The 19,194-nt window shown below is 38.2% G+C and overlaps 1 protein-coding gene across 1 annotated transcript in view; it reads right to left on the bottom strand.

Annotated features, from left to right (window-relative positions):
• The window catches only part of LOC122813494 (leucine-rich repeat-containing protein 7-like), a 638,320-nt gene that overhangs the window by 332,311 nt on the left and 286,815 nt on the right, over positions 1-19,194 (bottom strand). Inside the window, exon 11 of the mRNA XM_044085838.1 lies at positions 7,649-7,798. Within this exon, the coding sequence (XP_043941773.1) occupies positions 7,649-7,798 (150 nt within the window). The remainder of the gene's footprint in view (positions 1-7,648; positions 7,799-19,194) is intronic.

The raw sequence follows: 19,194 nt of genomic DNA on the forward strand, positions 1-19,194 counted from the left end.
GGGTGCTCCCTCCCCCTTGCCCTATGTTTCCAGAGCCTATGTTCCCCTCCCTTTACTGTTACTCATTACTAGCTATCCCTACTGTTCTTACCTTTATGATACTGCCCCAAATAAAGTAACAGGTGTGGGAAATTTCTTTCTGACGCTGTTTCTTATGACTTCCTTTCTGCAGAATAGATTTTATTTCTTCCTCTAAGACTCTGACCTGGGCAACCACCAGCTACACTGCAGTAAACTGAGTATTTGTCGTCATTCTTGCCCTCATCATCTTTTTCCCCCATCTTGGTTTATAATCTTCTACTAATAATAATTTTTGTATAAGAATGAATCCCAATTCAAGTTATTTAACTTGTGTTTTGTTTGTGAAGGCAACCATAAAGCTGCTTAAGTAATAGTTATTAATTTGTGATGACAATGTTATATAAAAGCCCTTCCTGAATGAAGTTTTTTAAACTGACGTAGGATGTATTTTTTTTTTATTTGTGATGGGTTGAATTCAGTGGCAGCTGGTGACTTCAAATCAAAGGGAGGCTGCAGGAGACAGCTGAATGGGTGGGGTCAATGGGAAGGGGTGTGGCCAACTAGAAAGGGGAGGAGCTATGCTCAAAACCACAAAAACTAACTAAATACACTGCCCTGGGTGCCAAACCGTCATTATGAGAGTCCAATCAAGACAAAATGAAGTGTAGAAGAATAAAAATATTTCAATGCATTGGCTGCATGACAGCTTACTTAATATCTAGATGGAAACAAAAAGGTTGTGAGGCATGAAAAAAAAATTACTTTTTAAATACATTAATGGATTGCCAGTCAAAATCAAGTATAAGAAAAACAAGCAGCACTCAACTGAAACCACTTCTTGCACTGCAGTTCTAATTATAATTTATATTCAGCTTTATTAAAGTACCAAGTAACATGCTGAAAGTAGAAATCACTGATGCCCCCACTTGTAAAAATATTTCTTATCCAAAAAAAGACCTGCTGCCTGACAACTATATACTTGTTTCATGGGGAAAACATGATCAAAGCAAAAAATGAAAAGCAAACAAGAAATAAGCTCAAGATACATTGTTTAAAAGGATTACTGTACAGGTTATGGACCACACAATTGGCATTCTGTTTAGTTTACAGGTAAAGCCTGCAGAGATGACTGGAAGTCTCCAAGTGTAATGAGCTTCTTAAAATAATGTAATCCTGTCCTTTATTACAAATACTGTCATATGCATTTCAATACCCAAGGCTTATACATTATCTAGTTAAGTATTCTCTACATGGCAACAACAGAAAGGCTTTCAATGTTGGCAATTCTTTAACAGTATGTTTATTAAAGCTTACTTGCATCTTACAATCTCAGCCAAGCTTACCTGATGGTCATTAAAGTATTGCTACTTAAACACAGAGCAACAGGCACTTTGAGTAATAAGCATAAATCAACAGTACAAAAAATATGACAGAAACCAGACCATTCTGCAAAAATCAAGGACAGATGAAATGCCACTCTAGTACTTGTGTCTACCTTGGATGGGGGAGGGGGGATACTCTGCACATTTACACTGCATAACTACTTCTTGCCTTGCTTCGGCACATCCAGAGTCACTACATGGGGGAGTGGGGTGCAACAAGTATGTCACAATTTGAAATGTCTCTGGCTGACTGTGATTGCCCTGACAAATTTGTCATATCTCTCAACCTCAGAGCAAGAAATCTGGACAAAGCCATACAAAGAAGTTGGACAAAGGCCCAAAAATATAGACAATTTTTAAAATATTGCTCTTATAAACTTAGAAAGATAATAGAATAGGTCTTGCATTAGTATGAATTTTCTGAATGGTATGAAATCTGAAACTCAAATGTCTGTCATTATTTTCTAACTTCAGTCTTTAATGATTTGTCACTAATCTGCCAAAAAACACACAATTTTATGAAAAATGGACCAAAAATGTGATGTAAAAATATAAAATAGCCATACAATACAGCTGGGAACCTGTCAAAGAAGGGACACTTTAATATTAGTACTGCTAACTTGAGTAGCTGACAAAAATAAAATAATCTACATGCATTTCTGAAATAAAAGTAATCTATAACTCTGATTATTACAGTTATTTCTTAATTGTAAACCCTCCATGTTTTCTTACAAAATTGCTATTTTGCGGAGGGATTATTAGGGGGAAGAGCAACGTTTTGAGCCAAATCAGCGACAGTTGAGAGGTTTGGCTATGCCTAATTCTATAAAGCAATTTATTTGCATGTACCTCTCAACCTGTTAATGCAATAAATCTGGACAAGGCCAAATATATTGGGGGAACATATAAACAGTACTAAAAATTACTCTTGTATAAACTGAGACAGTTGATAGAACAGGTTTTACTTTAGCATGCATTTTTCTGAAGGTTATGAAGTCTGAAACTCAGTGTGTCATTATTTAGTGACTTAATTCCTAAATGATTTGCCAGAAAACCACAAATTTTATGAGGAACAAACCAAAAATAAGAAGCAAAAATCTATTCATTCTTTGAAAATCTGGGCAGTTGGGAGGTATAGTTCAGCTGGGGCTGTCTTTAAGTTTGCCGCCCTTCCCCCCTCACAAAATCATGGTCGAATGGAGCCTTCCCCTGCAGCCATTCCAATGATCCATTACTTGGCTATTTCACTCCATTTACCATAAACACTAACGTGCATACTGATTTACTTCTATGATGATTTGGACTTCATTTGAAAGTTTTATTTTGCATTTTACAGCACAAACACTAAGACATCTGCTAAACAAACTTAGCATTACAACTTCTCTGCCCTTGAAACTCACATTCATTGAAACAGCATTGAAACCCACATTCAAAGAAAATACATTTTACCAGTGGCAGATAAAGATTAATTCTGGGCTGTTTTCAAATCATAGGCCCCTTGCATATGAAACATAATGTGCTCTTTGATACACCTTCCTATTGTTTTGAACATTTTTCCAGTAAACAATGAAACAAAATGCATGCACCAATAATGACAAAACTGCCCAATTCAGAACATCTTTCCAGTAAACAATGAAACAAAATGCATGCACCCATAATGACAAAACTGCCAAGTTCAGAACATTTCCATCATAAAAGTCTACTCAAACTTCTACAGTCAACCATTATCAGTAAATATGCACAATTCTACAGTCCACCATTATCAGTAAATATGCACAATTCTACAGTCCACCATTATCAGTAAATATGCACAATCTCTGAAGAAGTAAAAAAGTCATCTAAATAATTCCACATTAAATAAATCTGTAACTAATGAAGAGGTTGCTGCTAGCAAACACCTTTATATTTCATGGTTTCATCAAAAAATAAAGTGTCTGATGCCCCTGAGGAATAAATTGCCTATATTACATTAAAAATGATAAGCTAGTAATATTGCAATAGGAAATGGATGGCAAACTGACAACAGGCTCACAGTTAGTATCTTAACTTTTTCAGTACGGCAGCATTCACCCCTTGTGGGAGTAAAATCAACAACCTTCTGTATCAAGAGCAAGTACACAACCTGTTGTGCTATTAATAATGTAAGCTGACTTAGCATAAGCAGCACTAAACTTCTCTTCCCCTGCAGCTCTCAGCTCCTTGTAAAATCTACTCAATACTCAACTGCATCTCAACTTCGCAACACAAGAAATCTGGAAAAAGCCAAATTTATTGGGGGGGGGTCAAAAGGCCAAAAACCAGGGACACATTAAACATTACTTGTATAATCTTGGAAAGTTGCTAGAATAAAATGCTGTGTTACCACCATACATTTTGCTGCCAAGGTCCCTGTGCAAAACAGTCAGAGCAACATACCACTATGCCAAATCACCTGCTTTGTGAAAGAAAAATGCTGTGTTACCACCATACATTTTACTACCAATGTCCCTGTGCAAAACAGTCAGAGCAACATACCACTATGCCAAATCACCTGCTTTGTGAAAGAAAAATGCTGTGTTACCACCATACATTTTACTGCCAAGGTCCCTGTGCAAAACAGTCAGAGCAACATACCACTATGCCAAATCAGCTGCTTTGTGAAAGGGAGGAAGACTGAAACTTAAATGGCTATCATTTAATGAATTCATTTCTCACCATTGCTGTCAACCTCTTAGCACAAAACACCTGGACAAACCCAGTAATGAGTGAATACAGCCCTCAAACATATTCAGTGAATTCAGTTCTTGCCATAGCTGTCAACCTTAGCACAAAAAACCTGGACAAAGCCAATAATGGGGTAATACAGTCCCAAAAATAAGGACAAATTTCAAATATTCATCTTATAAACTTAGAAAATTGCTAGAATAAAAGGTTGTGTTACTTTGTATTTTCTGAAGAATATGAAGTCTGAAATTCAAATGCCTGTCAATTTTACTTCTGACGGAACAAAAACTATTTTCAGCAGAGGCCCAGGGAGAATACTGCAGACACATGTCTTTGTAAAATGGCAGGACACCAGAGCAAATCTTCACAAACAGAGGGATAAGATGCAGACTCCACACAGAAGGCATCCCAGCCAAGAATCAAACCAAAAAACCTATAGCTGTGAGCTAACAATGCTACCACTGCACCATCAAATATGTAAGGAATTAAACATTCAGAAACCTGAAGTCTGAAATTCAAGTGCCTGTCAATTTTATTTAACATTTGTTAATCAGGACAATCTGACTTGGAACAAAAAAAAAAAAACAATTTTCAGCAGAGGCCCAGGAAGAAATAATGCAGACATGTCTTTGTAACATGGGAGGACACAAAAGCAAACCCACACAAACACAGGGAGAAGATGCAGACCCCATACAGAAGGCACCCCAGCCAAGAATCAAACCTGAGAACCTGCAGCTGTGAAGCAACAATGCTACCACTGCACCATCAAATATCAAGCATTGCAACATTTAGAAACCACAGATATTACGAGGAACAGATCAGATCAAATATGAGGCAAAAATCTGCAATTTTTTTACAAATGGTGGTGGGTAGGGAATTCAGGTCCATAACACCTGCATACAAGGTACAGGGTTCAAGCCTGAGTATCTCTACCCACCACCATTTGTTCTCTCTAGCCACCAGTATATAGTAACTGGGGCATTACACACACACACACACACACACACACACACACACACACACACACACACGCGCACACGCACACACACAGTCCAGTGGTATAATTCCTGTTACAAAGCCTTCACTTACCTGCTGTAAATAAATGTCCTACCCGTTGAACAGCCAGCGACCAAACATCTACCCATTTCACGAACGAAGCAAGCCCACAATCCAGCCAGCGACCAAAACACTTGAAGCAGTAATCCATGAATGCAGCCAAGCCAAACACCTGAAACAGTAATCCATGAATGCAGCCAAGCCTGAGAGCAGCTCACCCCTCAGTCCTCATAGGTTCGGCACAGATTCCTGGGTGCATTGCAGCAATGATTGCTGGGTACCTTTTTGTTGCTATCCGGACTGCTGATAAAGGCAGTCTGAGGTCTTCTAATGTGTCTGCGCATGCGCAGAGGAGTTGGGACTCGTGCTTTTTTTTTTTTCTGTTTTTTGTTTTCTAGTTTTAAAGATTTTTCTTTTGTTTTTGCTAGGTGGGAGGGCTGCAGTCCGGCAGTCCGATAGCACGAGCCACCCCTGGTTGAATTAATTTCATTAGCATATGTTAGGAATACTTTGTATAGTGTCTGTGATGATACTGATGCTGACAGTCTGTTATTGTGACTTTGTATGACAATATTTTGTCACTCTATATGAAGAGCCTTTTGCACATATCTGAAATGGGTTCATACGTATCATTTCATTGTTCTAGTTGTCATATATTAAATACATGCACACAAATACATACATACATGAAGATATACATACATACATAAATGCTAAGCCAGCAGATAGCTAAATCACAAATGTAATTTGCAATTCTGCTAAATGTTGCAGTTGGGAAATAAGTACTTCGGAGTCTGTCTTATTGATCACTGGGTGATAACTGTGAATCAGAGTTAGAGTCGATACATATCATTTTTAGAACATCCTAATTTTATCCTTTCAAAGGGAAAGACAAGGTTATATTAATTGCATGCAAGAAAATACCTGCTTCTGCAGCAAAAAATTATACATAACAGCTAATAAGCCATGACCTAGCCACTAGAGGAGGTAGCAAGGGAGGATGGAAATGAATGGCTGATTCACTCATCCCGGGGGAGTGGCGGACAGGACTTGGTATTAGATGTAGAAAACCCCAGTGGCTGTCTGGATGATGACCTCCTATGACCTGCTACTGACAGAACAGGAATAAGTGGGGAGGTCAGCTTCATGGAACTAATGGCTGATAGCAGGGTAAACAATATAAAAATGCACATCAGTGAGGTCCTAGGAAGATCATGGTGGATCAGCTGTAAACATTTTCAATGCATGCACAGTGTATAGGGAAGCACTCTAAGAATTTGTTAAAGGCAGTGGCAACAGTCTGGACATGTGACCAGAGAATGCATATGATAACAGCACCATACTCTGTCTAAATAAGATACTGTAGGAATATCCAACCTGCTTTTGGAATTTCTGAAGGCTAAGTATGGTCAAAAGGGCCAGAATGCAAAGTTGAACAGTTCTACAAGGGTCAGCCCTCATAAAAGGAGCCCCACAATTAACACAAAAAACATTTGATTTCATTATAATTGTATTTAGAATCACTAGGTTACCTTGAGTGATCACTTCAGACATTTTAGTAATTCTGTGTTGTGGCTATGAAATGGAATGACATAATGCTAATAATAAGGCATATTAACTACTGCACTTGAGATGAGAAAAATATGGATACTGTAAAAATACTTAATTGGTTTGCTTTGTTTGCTGCATACACTATATGAGTCATGACCTCAGGATCACTTATAACAAGATATAGAAGCACAAGCTATAACAAAGCAGCTACAGAAATCTGGACCACAGAGACAGTGATTGCACAGATAAATGAAAAGCTTTTCCAGGTTAGATGAGTTTGTTTTTTATATTTTATGAAACAATACTCAGGAAGTCATTTGTGCTCAAAGAAGAACCATCAATTTTAAATTAATTTTCTTTGCATAATCTCTGATTTAGCATTCTTAGCTGCAATCAATGTATACCAGTTTGAACTGACTATTTAAAAAATAAAATAAATAAATAAATAAATCTAATCTGCAAACATTCCACAATAATACAGGCTGATATTTTAAAACAAAATGTAGCAATATTATCAGCTTTAAAGAAACATTTAAAATTCATTGTGCAACAGGGATTTACTTGTTCTTTATGGTTATGTTTAATTTATAAATTAAGATGAACATTTTATAGGAGAAAACATTTAAAAAGTTCAGTCTGAATATAATTATTACAGTAATATAAAACACCTTTGCTTACATTTTTTTAAATTAGCAGCTAATAAATGAATTCATTTTAAAGTACTCCACACTTTTCTTTGCGTGATACTTGAAATAATCTATTATATCTTAGTTACTGCAAACAAATTCTATCCTGAATATTATACAAGTAAGCAGTACATTACAATACATAATAACAAAACACACAAAGACAAACAAATATAACAAGAGCTTTAAACTACAAGAACTTGCTTAACTTAAGTTGGAAAAGGCTTGAACAAGCTAACCCATACTTACTTGCTGAAGAGGTAGCGTTTGGTTCTTTTGGTGTTCAAGCTGAGAGTTACTGTGCAAGTTTAAAGTCATGCTTCTGCCTGCATGCATTGATGAAAATTTCCCAGAGTGCAGCATGCCAAGGTTAACAGTATTTTGCTTATGAGCAGCATTCTGAATGGAGGAAACAACCATGTGACAGGGAGTAAGCACACAAGCTCAATGACTTGGTTAGTTTAATGAGGTTATATAAGCAATACAGGACAAACAACCAGAAGTAACATTTAGATACTATAGACATGAACTGTATTTGATGAAGACTTTTTGTTGCTATGGCATATACAATGCATAAAGACAAGACAATGCCCATTTAGCTGTATTTACACAAGGAAAACAGACTAGTAGGTTCATACATTTGCACACAATGACAGCTTTGCTTCAGAGACAGACTTTTAACTAGAATGCTGATCAAATTGTGGACTTTCCTGCATGGAGAGTATACGCTACTACAGTTTTTTTTCCCTTTCCAAGTGCCATCCATATTATTAACCAAAATATATCCAAGGCTGTAACCTTGATTTTTTGAAGTATATTTCACCATAATCAATCCAGCAAAAAGTGTTGAGGTACCTGATTGCTAAACAGACTCTGGACTTTCAGTGTGTTATGGTAATTGGTGATTTAATTAATACATTACATTATTAAGATCAATTACAGTAGTGAAATTTAACTTTGGATTACTCATATTATTTCTATTAAGTTATATGCTGCCTGCCTTACTTCTTAGTTTTATCTCTTTCCATGTGCTAAAGATATTATTGGGAGATTGCATTCATACCATCCATCTTGTATTATTGTACATAAGCATTAACCACAAACTTGCTGAGCTGACTTTGCACTCATTTTATGCAGGTCTTTGAATAAGAGACCTAGTCAAGCAATGAAGCTCAGTCTTTCAGCTAGCAGCAAGGAACTGAAGCTGTCTTATCCATGAAATGGCTTAATCAAAGTATTGCCTTTTATAGAATGTTTTCTGTAGTCCCTGCTGTCAAAATTGGCTACTGAAATCCATGATGACTCTTAGATTTTGCCTTATAAGAGATGAGATTCAGGAGGTTCTTTATTCATCATTCTCATAGTCAAAGCATTTAATACCCTGCCTTCTTCTGAATCTTCCCAATTCCCATGTGACTACAGCATAGTTATTAGATGCTTCTACGGTATGACTGCTTGTTTAGGGAAGTCCCTTAATCATTTGTAGTGTTTGCTCAGACTTCCATAATATAAAGCAAGCAACATGGTCAATTATTGAGTTAGCTTTGCTGGTTCCACATTATGAGTGACTTAAATGTTTTGTTAAAGTATATGGTGCAATAGAAGATCTGTCAGTTTTTTATCAAAACAAGTTACATTTTTAATTATACCCTACTTGTTAAGGGCTATGAAAGACCACTTGCTATAAAGAAAATTGATAATGTTACTGTAAAGATTTAAATTACACAGAAGGTCATGATATGATTGTGGATTGCAATGCAAAGTAAACAGTTGCAGTAAGGCGAACATAAATGGTTGACTTAATTGTTTGAGAATGCAGAATTTAACAAAATTTTTATTGTCAACAAATTAACATAGAACTTTCTTTTATATATTTGGGCATTTGAAATGGACTTCTGTGCTACACATTTGATATCTATTTATGCAGGTAGAGTTATTATAAAAACAAATTGCACCAACACACCTTATTTAAATATCTGAGTTCATTGTTTAGCTTGGTAGGAGAAACAGGGCATAACCTGTTACTTAAGCATATTGGTTTGCTATCATGATTATTGTAACAGAGCAAGGTACTATAACTTATTTCAGTCTCTAACTTCCTCATTAAGATTACAAGATGAAACAGAGAAAATTATAGTTTTTTATTTCTTCAATATAGGTGCATGGGAAGGTGAGGAGACATACAAAGAGCAATGTCCTGATGTTCAGTATGAATTGCTACAAGCATTTTCCAAGCCTAACACAGAGCATGCATATGTGTGTGTGTGTGTGTGTGTGTGTGTGTATACACACACACACACACACACACACACACACACACACACACACACACACACACACACACATGTGTGCACGCACGCCCACACATATGCACACACATATATATATATATGTATATATATATATATATATATATATATATATATATATATATATATAGTTTACTATGAAAATGCTGAAGCACAAAATCTTGAACATCAAAATTCCAAGACCAAAATATCTAAAGACCAAAATGCTGAAGACCATAATACCAAAGAAATGTTGACTATTGAATCTCCCTATCACTGCAGATCCAGAAAAAAAGTGCTACCATGGATCCTGCAGGGGGGGCAAGTTTGGGAGTTTGAAATTGTCATCTTCAGACTTTTGGTCTTTAGATATTATGGTCTCAGGAATTTGATGTTTAAGATTTTGTGTTTCAACATTTTAGTAGGGAACCTGTACATATAAATTCTGATAATATGAACCATATAAATTACATCCAAGGACATCAGTATAGTATATCTTTTTTGAATCCAATACATTTATTTATTCTGAACCAATAATTATTAAAAAAGAAAAAAAAGACCAAAAATGGTTCCTGTACGTTTTTCAAAAGTAAAATTCCTCCAAATAAAATGTATGTGGATGGTATATACAAAACAACAAGACATATATTGGAAATATATTGTAATATTTTATTAATTAGTTGAACCCAGATGTTCACAAAGATCATCTACTGTATTACTGCTGTAAATGATCACTCCTGTACTACAAATAGAATCCTACATATCTGATAGTCATATACAAATTTCTGTGGTATACTGAAGCTGAACTTACTTTTCAGCATCAGTAGGGAATTAAAAGAGTGTTTCTGCCATTCTGTTTTTTCTAAGCTAAACAGCATCGCAGAACCAATTTTTAAGCAGTGTTTTTAAACTGACCATTTTTTGTGTGTCTAGACAATGCAAGTGATTATCATGACAGCTTGAGCTAAAGAAAACAAAATAGTACTTTGAGTAAAATTGCAGGAATTCAGAACCCAAATGTAAGCAGATAAAGAGGTATTGATCAACACAAATAGATTGAACAGACCATACTGGAAGTGTTTGTAACTTTGGGTACATGAAAAATGAAAAAAATTCCTAACTTAATATATATGATTTAAAAAAGGTCATCACTGAGTAGGAAATTGATCTAACTTTGATTATGGTCCTTATCAAACTATAGTCTTTGGTAAGCTGGCAATTATCTTTGTGCTGTTTGGGTTAGTCTTTGGTATTGGATGAAGAGTCTATAACAGGTAGATAGAATATTCTGTAAATGTTAAGTTTTATTATCTCTGCCTAGTGCTAAACATTCTGCTGGAAGTTTGAATACATGTTATAAAATAATTAGCTTATGGTACCTAAAAATGAATGTTGAAAGCTAAGTTTTAATGCTGCTACATTTTATAATGAAAGTGGGGGAAAGAAACGTAGTGCAAAAGCTTAAATTAATGCATTTCCTCCAACTATACTTAAATACTTTCTTATATACAAATGCTGCAAAACCATCTGCACTATGGATGCATCTTTTGTGAATTTGTTTGACATAATTAGTATTAGTATAAAACGACTTTCTGCAAGATTACAAGATATTCACTTTAATCACTTCAAAGTGACACATTTGCTTTGTGTACATTTGTGTAGTGTTTGCTACCAGGGTTCTGAAATTGTACGTCAATTGTGTAAGAAAAATTCATCTCATTCTGAAGCAAATTTTGGTCCTCCTAACTATATTGTGGAAACTATTAGCACATTCACATTAGTCCACTGGCATTTTGTAATTAGTGGCTTTTCTTTCTAATTAATCTACAGTGCAACACTCACTAGGAATTCTCAGTATGAATGATCATGAATAATCAGTGCAAAAAGAAATCAGCAGTGCAGCAGTAACATGACCTTTAATCATTTTCATAAATATCTCATGTAAGATCATAACGTTCATAAACACAATGCAAAGGCACAATAAGGTACTACTGCTTATCATTACTGTTTGCTCAGTTTCTGGACCATATAAAATCTGCATTAACTATTTACTAGGAAATGTTAAAGGTTAAGAAATGGGTGTTGGTTAATGTCTTGTGAGTTCTGATTTTAAAAACTCACTGAGGTAATACAGCTTGAATGTTCTTTAACCAACCTATAGTGTCTGTAATCACATTTATAATAGTTACTGCTCTGTTAATTGAGTTGAAAATTCATAATGTCTTTCAGTTTCTTTACTCATATCACAGAGATAGATGTCTTTATTCTCTAATTAATGTAACTGCTGAGGCTGTCCTGTTTAGTATCTGTTCAAAAGTGACAAATAATTTTGGACCAGGCTTTTGCCCCATATCCTACATGTAAGTATATTCAGGCATGAATGCAATGATAATGGAAGCTTTTGTTGCTAACGTCTAGATGGACCCAAGAAAGAGTAATAAAATCCTCAGGTCTATATCACCAAATCGAAAAGACCGGTAATCAAATGGCATTTATATCGAAAATGCCATTTATCAAAGTCACTCTCCTCCCGCTAATTATATATACCAAATCTGAGATTGCACTACAGTGAGTAATGGCAAATTTTCCGATCTTCACTGTACCGAGATCTCACAATAAACACCTTGATGAATGGCAGTTCGATGTGAAATGCCATTCGATTACCGGTATTTTCGATTTGTGATATAGACCCAAAGCCTCTAGTATGTCACTGTGAATGAAAACTATGATAAATTATATATTTTTTAGCTATAGATTTTGAGATTCACAGCTGATGAGTAAGTGGGTTTCATGTTAGCCCCTGGGAGGAAGAGTGAGTTCTAACTTAACACCCAGGAATGGGTTTCATGCCTGGTAGGGTGCTATATAGTGACATGGGGCAAAAGCCAATCACTGGATGGTGATCCTACTTGGGTATAGGACTTTTCTGTGCAATGTCTTATTTTGGTAGACTTCATGTTCTATTTAAAAGAGGAGGAATTTAATTCTAAATATTTTTTTTTGGGGGGTGGGGTGGCAAAGCTGCCCAGTCTCAGGCTGTAGAGCATTAGACCATTTGGAGGAAGGGGTGGGCCTGCGACCTGGGGGTGCATGCATGCATTTTACCAAGTCACTATTGGGCAGTAGCCTTTGGTAAGCAAGAGCATGGGACCATGCATGTGCATGGTGGAAGGAGTTGCATGTCCTACATACCTCTCAAACTCTTAGCGCAAGAAATATGGACAAAAACATAAATAAAAGTGGTACAAAGGCTCAACAATATGGACAATTTCTAAATATTGCTCTTACAAACTTAGAAAGTTGATAGAATAATAGGTTTTGCATCAGCATGAATTTTCTGAATGGTATGAAGTCTGAAACTCAAATGTCTGTCATTATTTTCTAACTTCGGTCTTTAATGATTTGCCACTAATTTGCCAGAAAAACATAATTTTATGATAAATGGACCAAAAATATCAGGCAAAAATCTGGACATTCTGTAAAAATCTTCACAGTTTTGAGGTATGATGTCCTTTATTCCATGTGAGGAGGTAGTCAAAATAAGTACAAATGTCCTCATTACTGTGATGTCAAGGAAAGCATAAGAAGTCATCATGGCTTGCTAAATTATGCCCCTACAAATGAGTCGCCTCTTAGCCTTGTGGATCTGAGCATAATCCCCACAACTAGGGTATGAGTGGGTTTGAGTCTGACTGGGGGGGGGGGGGTTGATGGTCAGCAGACACTGGGCCAAAAAGTAGAAAGATAAAAAAATGTCCTTTCCCTAAGTAAAACATATAGGTTCATAAGTTCATAGCTAGGTACTAAGCTATCAGCCCTAGGGCCTATACAAGCCTAGCCAAAAAGGTAACCTGGCTTTCGCCACCCAAGAAAATTATTTTCCTGTGTCCCTGTCGAGCAGAGCCACAGAAGTGATCCCCATTCCCCGGGGTGAATTTCCTATTTCCCATCCAATCATCAAGATTTTTTTTTGAAGAGTGCTAATGAGGAGCTTTGTTTGATATAGATAGGTAGTTTGTTCCAGAGTATGGGAAGTCTCTGGGACAGGAATTTATTGCTCCAGCATGTTCTGTTTATTGTGGTGACAAGGTTTAGGTTCCTAGAGCATGTAGCTTGGAGGGATTGGGATTTGTTTAAGTGGAGCATGTCCAACAGCTCTGAGTTTGACATAGCTTTGTATGTTAGGCAGAGATTGTCTCTGAGTAGGCGATATGTGACGGTGTAAAGCTGAAGTTTTTTTGAGACGGTCTGCATAGGGCATCTGTTTGAGGCCAGTAATCCTCTTTGTGAGGTATTTCTGCGGCCTTTCCAGTTGTTGTAGATCTCTTGTGAGGTACATACCAAAAGGGGCGTTGTTCTCTATAATGGGTCTAATGAGTGACGAGTAGAGGGGAACAATGACTTCTTTTTTCCTGGATGAGAAACCTTTTGTGATGAGGTGTGCCATGTAGAAGGATTTCCTGACTACTGTGGCAATGTGATTGTCAAAGGAGAGACTACTGTCCACCTGTGTTCCAAGGTCTCTTATCGCACTTTTGGTGTTAAGTAGACTACCACCTATGTGGTAACTCATGGGTACAGAGTTTTTACCAAAGGGGATGACAATGCACTTTTTGGCATTGAGCTTGAGGCCATGGCTTTCACACAAGGCATCTGTCTCAGTGAGGCCTTTTTGTACGATGTCCACATCATTACGAGTTTCAATTATGGCTCCTAGTTTGCAGTCATCTGTGGACTTCATTAGCCAAAGACCTTCTGTGTTAGTCTGTACTTCAGAAAAGTTGATACCAAACAGGAGAGGACCCAGGACTGAACCCTGTGGTACTCCACTTGTCACTGGTCTGAAGTCAGATTTGGAGTGCTACTTTCACAGTGTGGGTTCTGTCAGTGAGCCAGTTGGCAACATATCTTGTGACATAGGGATTTATACCTAGTTTAGTCAGTTTATATATAATTCCAGAGTGGGGGATGGTGTCAAAATCCTTAGCGAGATCTAGATAGGCTGTGTGAACCACCTTACCCATGTCTACAGCTTTGGTGACTGCTTCAAAGAAGTCAATCAGATTTAGGAGACATGATCTGCCTTTTACAAACCCGAACTGGGTGGGGTCCAGAGTTTGGAGATTACCAATGACTTTGCTTATAAGTTCCATGATGATACATTCCATGGCCTTGCAGACCAGGCTCATTAGGCTAATGGGGTGGTAGTTCTCGGGGTCCGTGGTGGTTACCCCTTTGTGGAGTGGGATAACCATCTCTGTGCACCATTCAGTGGGCATGAAGCCTGAGGTGAGGCTATGACTGAACATGGTGCTTAGGTGGGGTGCCAGTTCATTTTGTAGTTCATGTAGAATGCAGCCTGGGATGTTATCAGGTCCTATGGATGCTGTGTTCTTGGCTTTGGAGAGTGTGTTTTTTTACCCGTGCAGCCATGATTACAAGAACTTTGCATTCTTCTGGCATAGAGATGGGCCCTTTAGGGGGCGAGGGGGGTAAAGTTAGCACTGAACCTATCTGCCAGGATGTTGGCAATATCAGTTGGTTCTGTATATTTAGTGCCATTGTGCTGTAACTCAGAGCAGATCTGAGTGTTGCCATTGAGATTCTTGACATAGCTATAGAATGCTTTGTGGTTGTCTTTAGAATCAGTGGCAATTTTATTTTTATAACTAGCTTTGGAGGATTTTGTGAGGGATCTCAGCTTCTTACTGAGGCTGACCAGGGAGTTCTTCCAGTCATGGGATTTTACTCTTTTTTGCAACAGTTTCTTTCTTCTGTTGTAGAATTTGTTTATGGCAGGGGACCACTAGATTGGCTTCCTTTTTTTGGAGGATAGCATCTTGGTTCTGTTAGGGATAGCACGATCCATGCACTTGTGTAAGTGCTTATAAAGTGCATTTGTGTAGGATTCAGCAGTCATACCTCTATTGTCTGTCTGCATGGGTGTTGTGAAGTTTGCCACTTCTGTCTTAAGAAGCGTGAAGTTGGCTTTGGAGAAATTTTTTACGATGGTTTCCCTAATGGGAGGTGGGGGCGGGATGTGGATGTCTAGGCTGATTAGCTTGTGGAGGGATCTGACTAACAAGGAATTGACCTCTGGTGTGGAACACCGGTCGCCCATGTTGTGTAATGACCAGGTCTAGGATATTGCTGCCCCTGGTGGGGGTGTGGATAAGTTGATCCAAGGCATTGGAATTTATGAATTCCAGAAAACGTTGAGCAAAAGAGTTGGTACATGAGTAGTTTTCCCAGTTAATGGTGGGGTAGTTGAAATCGCCCATTATTAGGGTGTTGGGTTGTACCCTAATATTTTCCAGTGTATCAAGAAATGAGGAGTGGTAATCCTGGGGCATGGTGGGGGATCTGTAGCAAGCTACAATTTGGATTGCGGTCTTGCCCAGAGTTAGTTGCACTTGGATAATTTCGGATGCATTATGCTGAGCAACTAGCCTGGAGGTGTGGATATCCTTAATGAATATGGACACGCCTCCACCTTTAGTGTTTTGGTCCAGGTTAGGTGGCCGAAAGGTGTGGTATGAATTATAGCCTGGTAATGCAGGGGTGCTCTCTGGAGCCTTGAACCAGGTCTCTGTCACTGCACAGATGCCGATGTTCTCCATTTTAAGGAGTGCCTCGAGTGAATGCATTTTGAGGTTTAGACTTCTAGCATTGAGTAGCATTACCCTCAGATTTTGCTTGCTTGTACCTGTTATGGTGGTGAATTTGTCATTTGAACCTTGCCTAAAATAGGCACTATAGGGGTGGCAAGAGCCTAAGCCAGTATCTGGAATCTCTGGCAAAGCATCGTGGTCTGTCGATTATGTCATCCCAGGCAGACAGACACTGGATCCCCTTAGAATGACACCAGAAGCTTAGCCAATTGTTGAAGTCAGTCATTTTGTCCTTGTACTGTGGTATCATTCTGGGTGATGGCAGGATGTTACTCAGGGCTAGCGTCATACCTGCCTGGGCTACAAGATCGGAGAGCTCCTCCATGTCTCTGTTCATGTAGTCCAGGGAGGTACATCTCAGGTCATTCACACCAACACAGACAATGACGGAGTCATATACGTACTTGTTTTGGAGTGACCTGAGTGCATGCATTATGTGGGGGATCCTGGCACCTGACAGGCAGCTGACAGTAACTTTCTCCTTGTTTAGCCTACTGAGTGGAGCATCAGTGTGCCTGACTATACAGTCACTTATGACTAGAGAGTTGGGTATGTTGTTATGCCTTATGGGCTGTGGTTGAGTGGCACACTGAGTTTGTGGGCTATGTGTAATTTGGGTTGGGGGGTGGAGGGTGCATGCGTTTCTGCTTTGGAGGTCTCTGTTGCTTGAGCAGATTTTTATTGAGCACCTCTGCGAATGTAGGTGTGTGTTTTGTGTTGCTATGTTTGTGTTTTGGTGGTGTAGGTTTTGAGGGAGTATGTGATGAGTGTGGTGTGGTGCAAGTGTTTACCTTCTCCTCTGGACTGTCTAGTCCAGTCTTGGGTGAAGAGAGCTTTGCTTCCAGTTTGACTATATAAGTGCATCTCTCACAGGTTGTAGTGTTGGGTGGTAGGAGGAGATTGTTGTCTGTGTACATGAGGCAATTGCTGCATTGCCCCAAAATGCCAAGATTCATCAGGTAGACAGGAGAAAACACCGGGAGCTGACCCTTAGACATACCTGGATAGGTGCTTATTTATTAAGTACTAAAAACTGTTTTCCTCTAGACAAGTGAGGAATGTTGAGTGCTGTAGTAATTTGTAGCTTATTTAGTGCTTAGAATGAGTTCTGAACAAGTGCTGAGCTCAAAGAAACAGATTTGAGTGCTAAAACTAAAAAACTGGCTAGTTCTAAGGGAAAATTTGAAGAGCAGACTTTATGGCGCAAGGAATAGTTTAACCCTAGCTAAGCGGCAATGCATAAAGTGTATTTTTTTTATATAACAGTAGCAAATGAGCAAACTGATTTAAACAAATTAACCAATGAAAAGCTAAAAACTGAGCCCCATTCTTCGATCAGACAAGTTCTAACTGCACACTCCTGCCACTAGGGTGCAGGGGAACCTTCTCCAAAAAGAAAATGGTCTGGATTAGTGCTCAACAAAGCTAGATTCAGCAGGTCTGAATTTAGTCTATGCTACAGCAAAAAAGGCGTACCAATTTCAGAAAGAAGAAACAGTTCAAATAAGCAGGCACAATAAGTTTTAACCAGAAACTCCCAGCTCAGAAGGGCAGAATCTACCCTCTCCTCCCACAAGAGTGCAGACCACACCTTCTTAATGTAAAATAACTGGCCCGAAGCCCAAATGCTTAAACCAGAACTAATACACTCTTAGAATAACAGACACTAAGTCTTCAATCAACAACTCCCAACTTAGAAGGATGTAAGCTACCTGTCCTGCCACAACAGTGCAGACTACAAATCTTAATGTAAAACAACTGGTCTGAAGCCCAAGTGCTTCAACCAAAGGCTTAGAATAACAGTTACAATTTAATCAGGCTACTAACAAGCAGTAATAAATGCAGCAGAATTAATGCAATAAAGTAGGAAGAAACACAAATACAGTAAAAGCAGATGAATAAAGTGCAATTTTTTAATATAACAATAGAAAATGAGCAAACTGATTTAAACAAATTGCCCAATTAACCAGTAAAAAAGCTCAAAACTGAGCCCTGTTCCAGCAGTCTTCAATCAGACAAGTTCTAACTACACACTCCTGCCCCTAGGATGCAGGGGAACCTTCTCCAAAAAAGATGGCCTGGATTAGTGCTCAAGTTATACAAACAAAGCTAGATTCAGCATGCCTGAATCTAGTCTATGCTACAGCAAACAAGGTGCACCAATTTTAGAAAGAAACAGTTCAAATAAGCAGCCAGAATAATCCTTCAACCAGAAATTCCCAGCTCAGAAGGGCAGAATCTAACCTCTCCTCCCACAAGAGTGCAGACCACAAACCTTCTTAATGTAAAATAACTGGCCTGAAGCCCAAGTGCTTAAACCAGAACTAATACACTTTTAGAATAACAGACACTGAGCTTTCAATCAGCAATTCCCAATGTAGAAGGATGTAAGCTACCTGTCCTGCCACAACAGTGGAGACTACAAACCTTCTTAATGTAAAAAAACTGGTCTGAAGCCCAAGTGTTTAAAGTGAAAGGTTTAGATAACAGTTACAATTCAATCAGGCTACTACCAAGCAGGAATAAATGCAGCAGAATAAAAAATACAACTGAGTACTTTTAAGAAGAGGCAAAAGCAAAATAAAGTGCAATTTTTTTCCTAGTAAAGTGCAAGGAGAGAGGAAGAGAGGAAGGAGGAGCAGAGGTTAAGAACCTAAGTGGGTTGGCCTTCTCATATGTTCTCTCTCTATTAAGTAGAGTGAGCACCAGACTGGGAGGGGTGTCCCTGATCACATTTATAGCAGGGGCGGGCAACTGCAAAGCCACCAACTATAACAACACCACCACAAGAATAGGGTGGGGGGCAGGGGAAAAAACAGTTTCAGGACAGATTAGA

Source organism: Protopterus annectens, chromosome 10.part0, assembly GCF_019279795.1.
Source record: "Protopterus annectens isolate FY-2018-M chromosome 10.part0, PAN1.0, whole genome shotgun sequence".
Taxonomy (NCBI): domain Eukaryota; kingdom Metazoa; phylum Chordata; order Ceratodontiformes; family Protopteridae; genus Protopterus; species Protopterus annectens.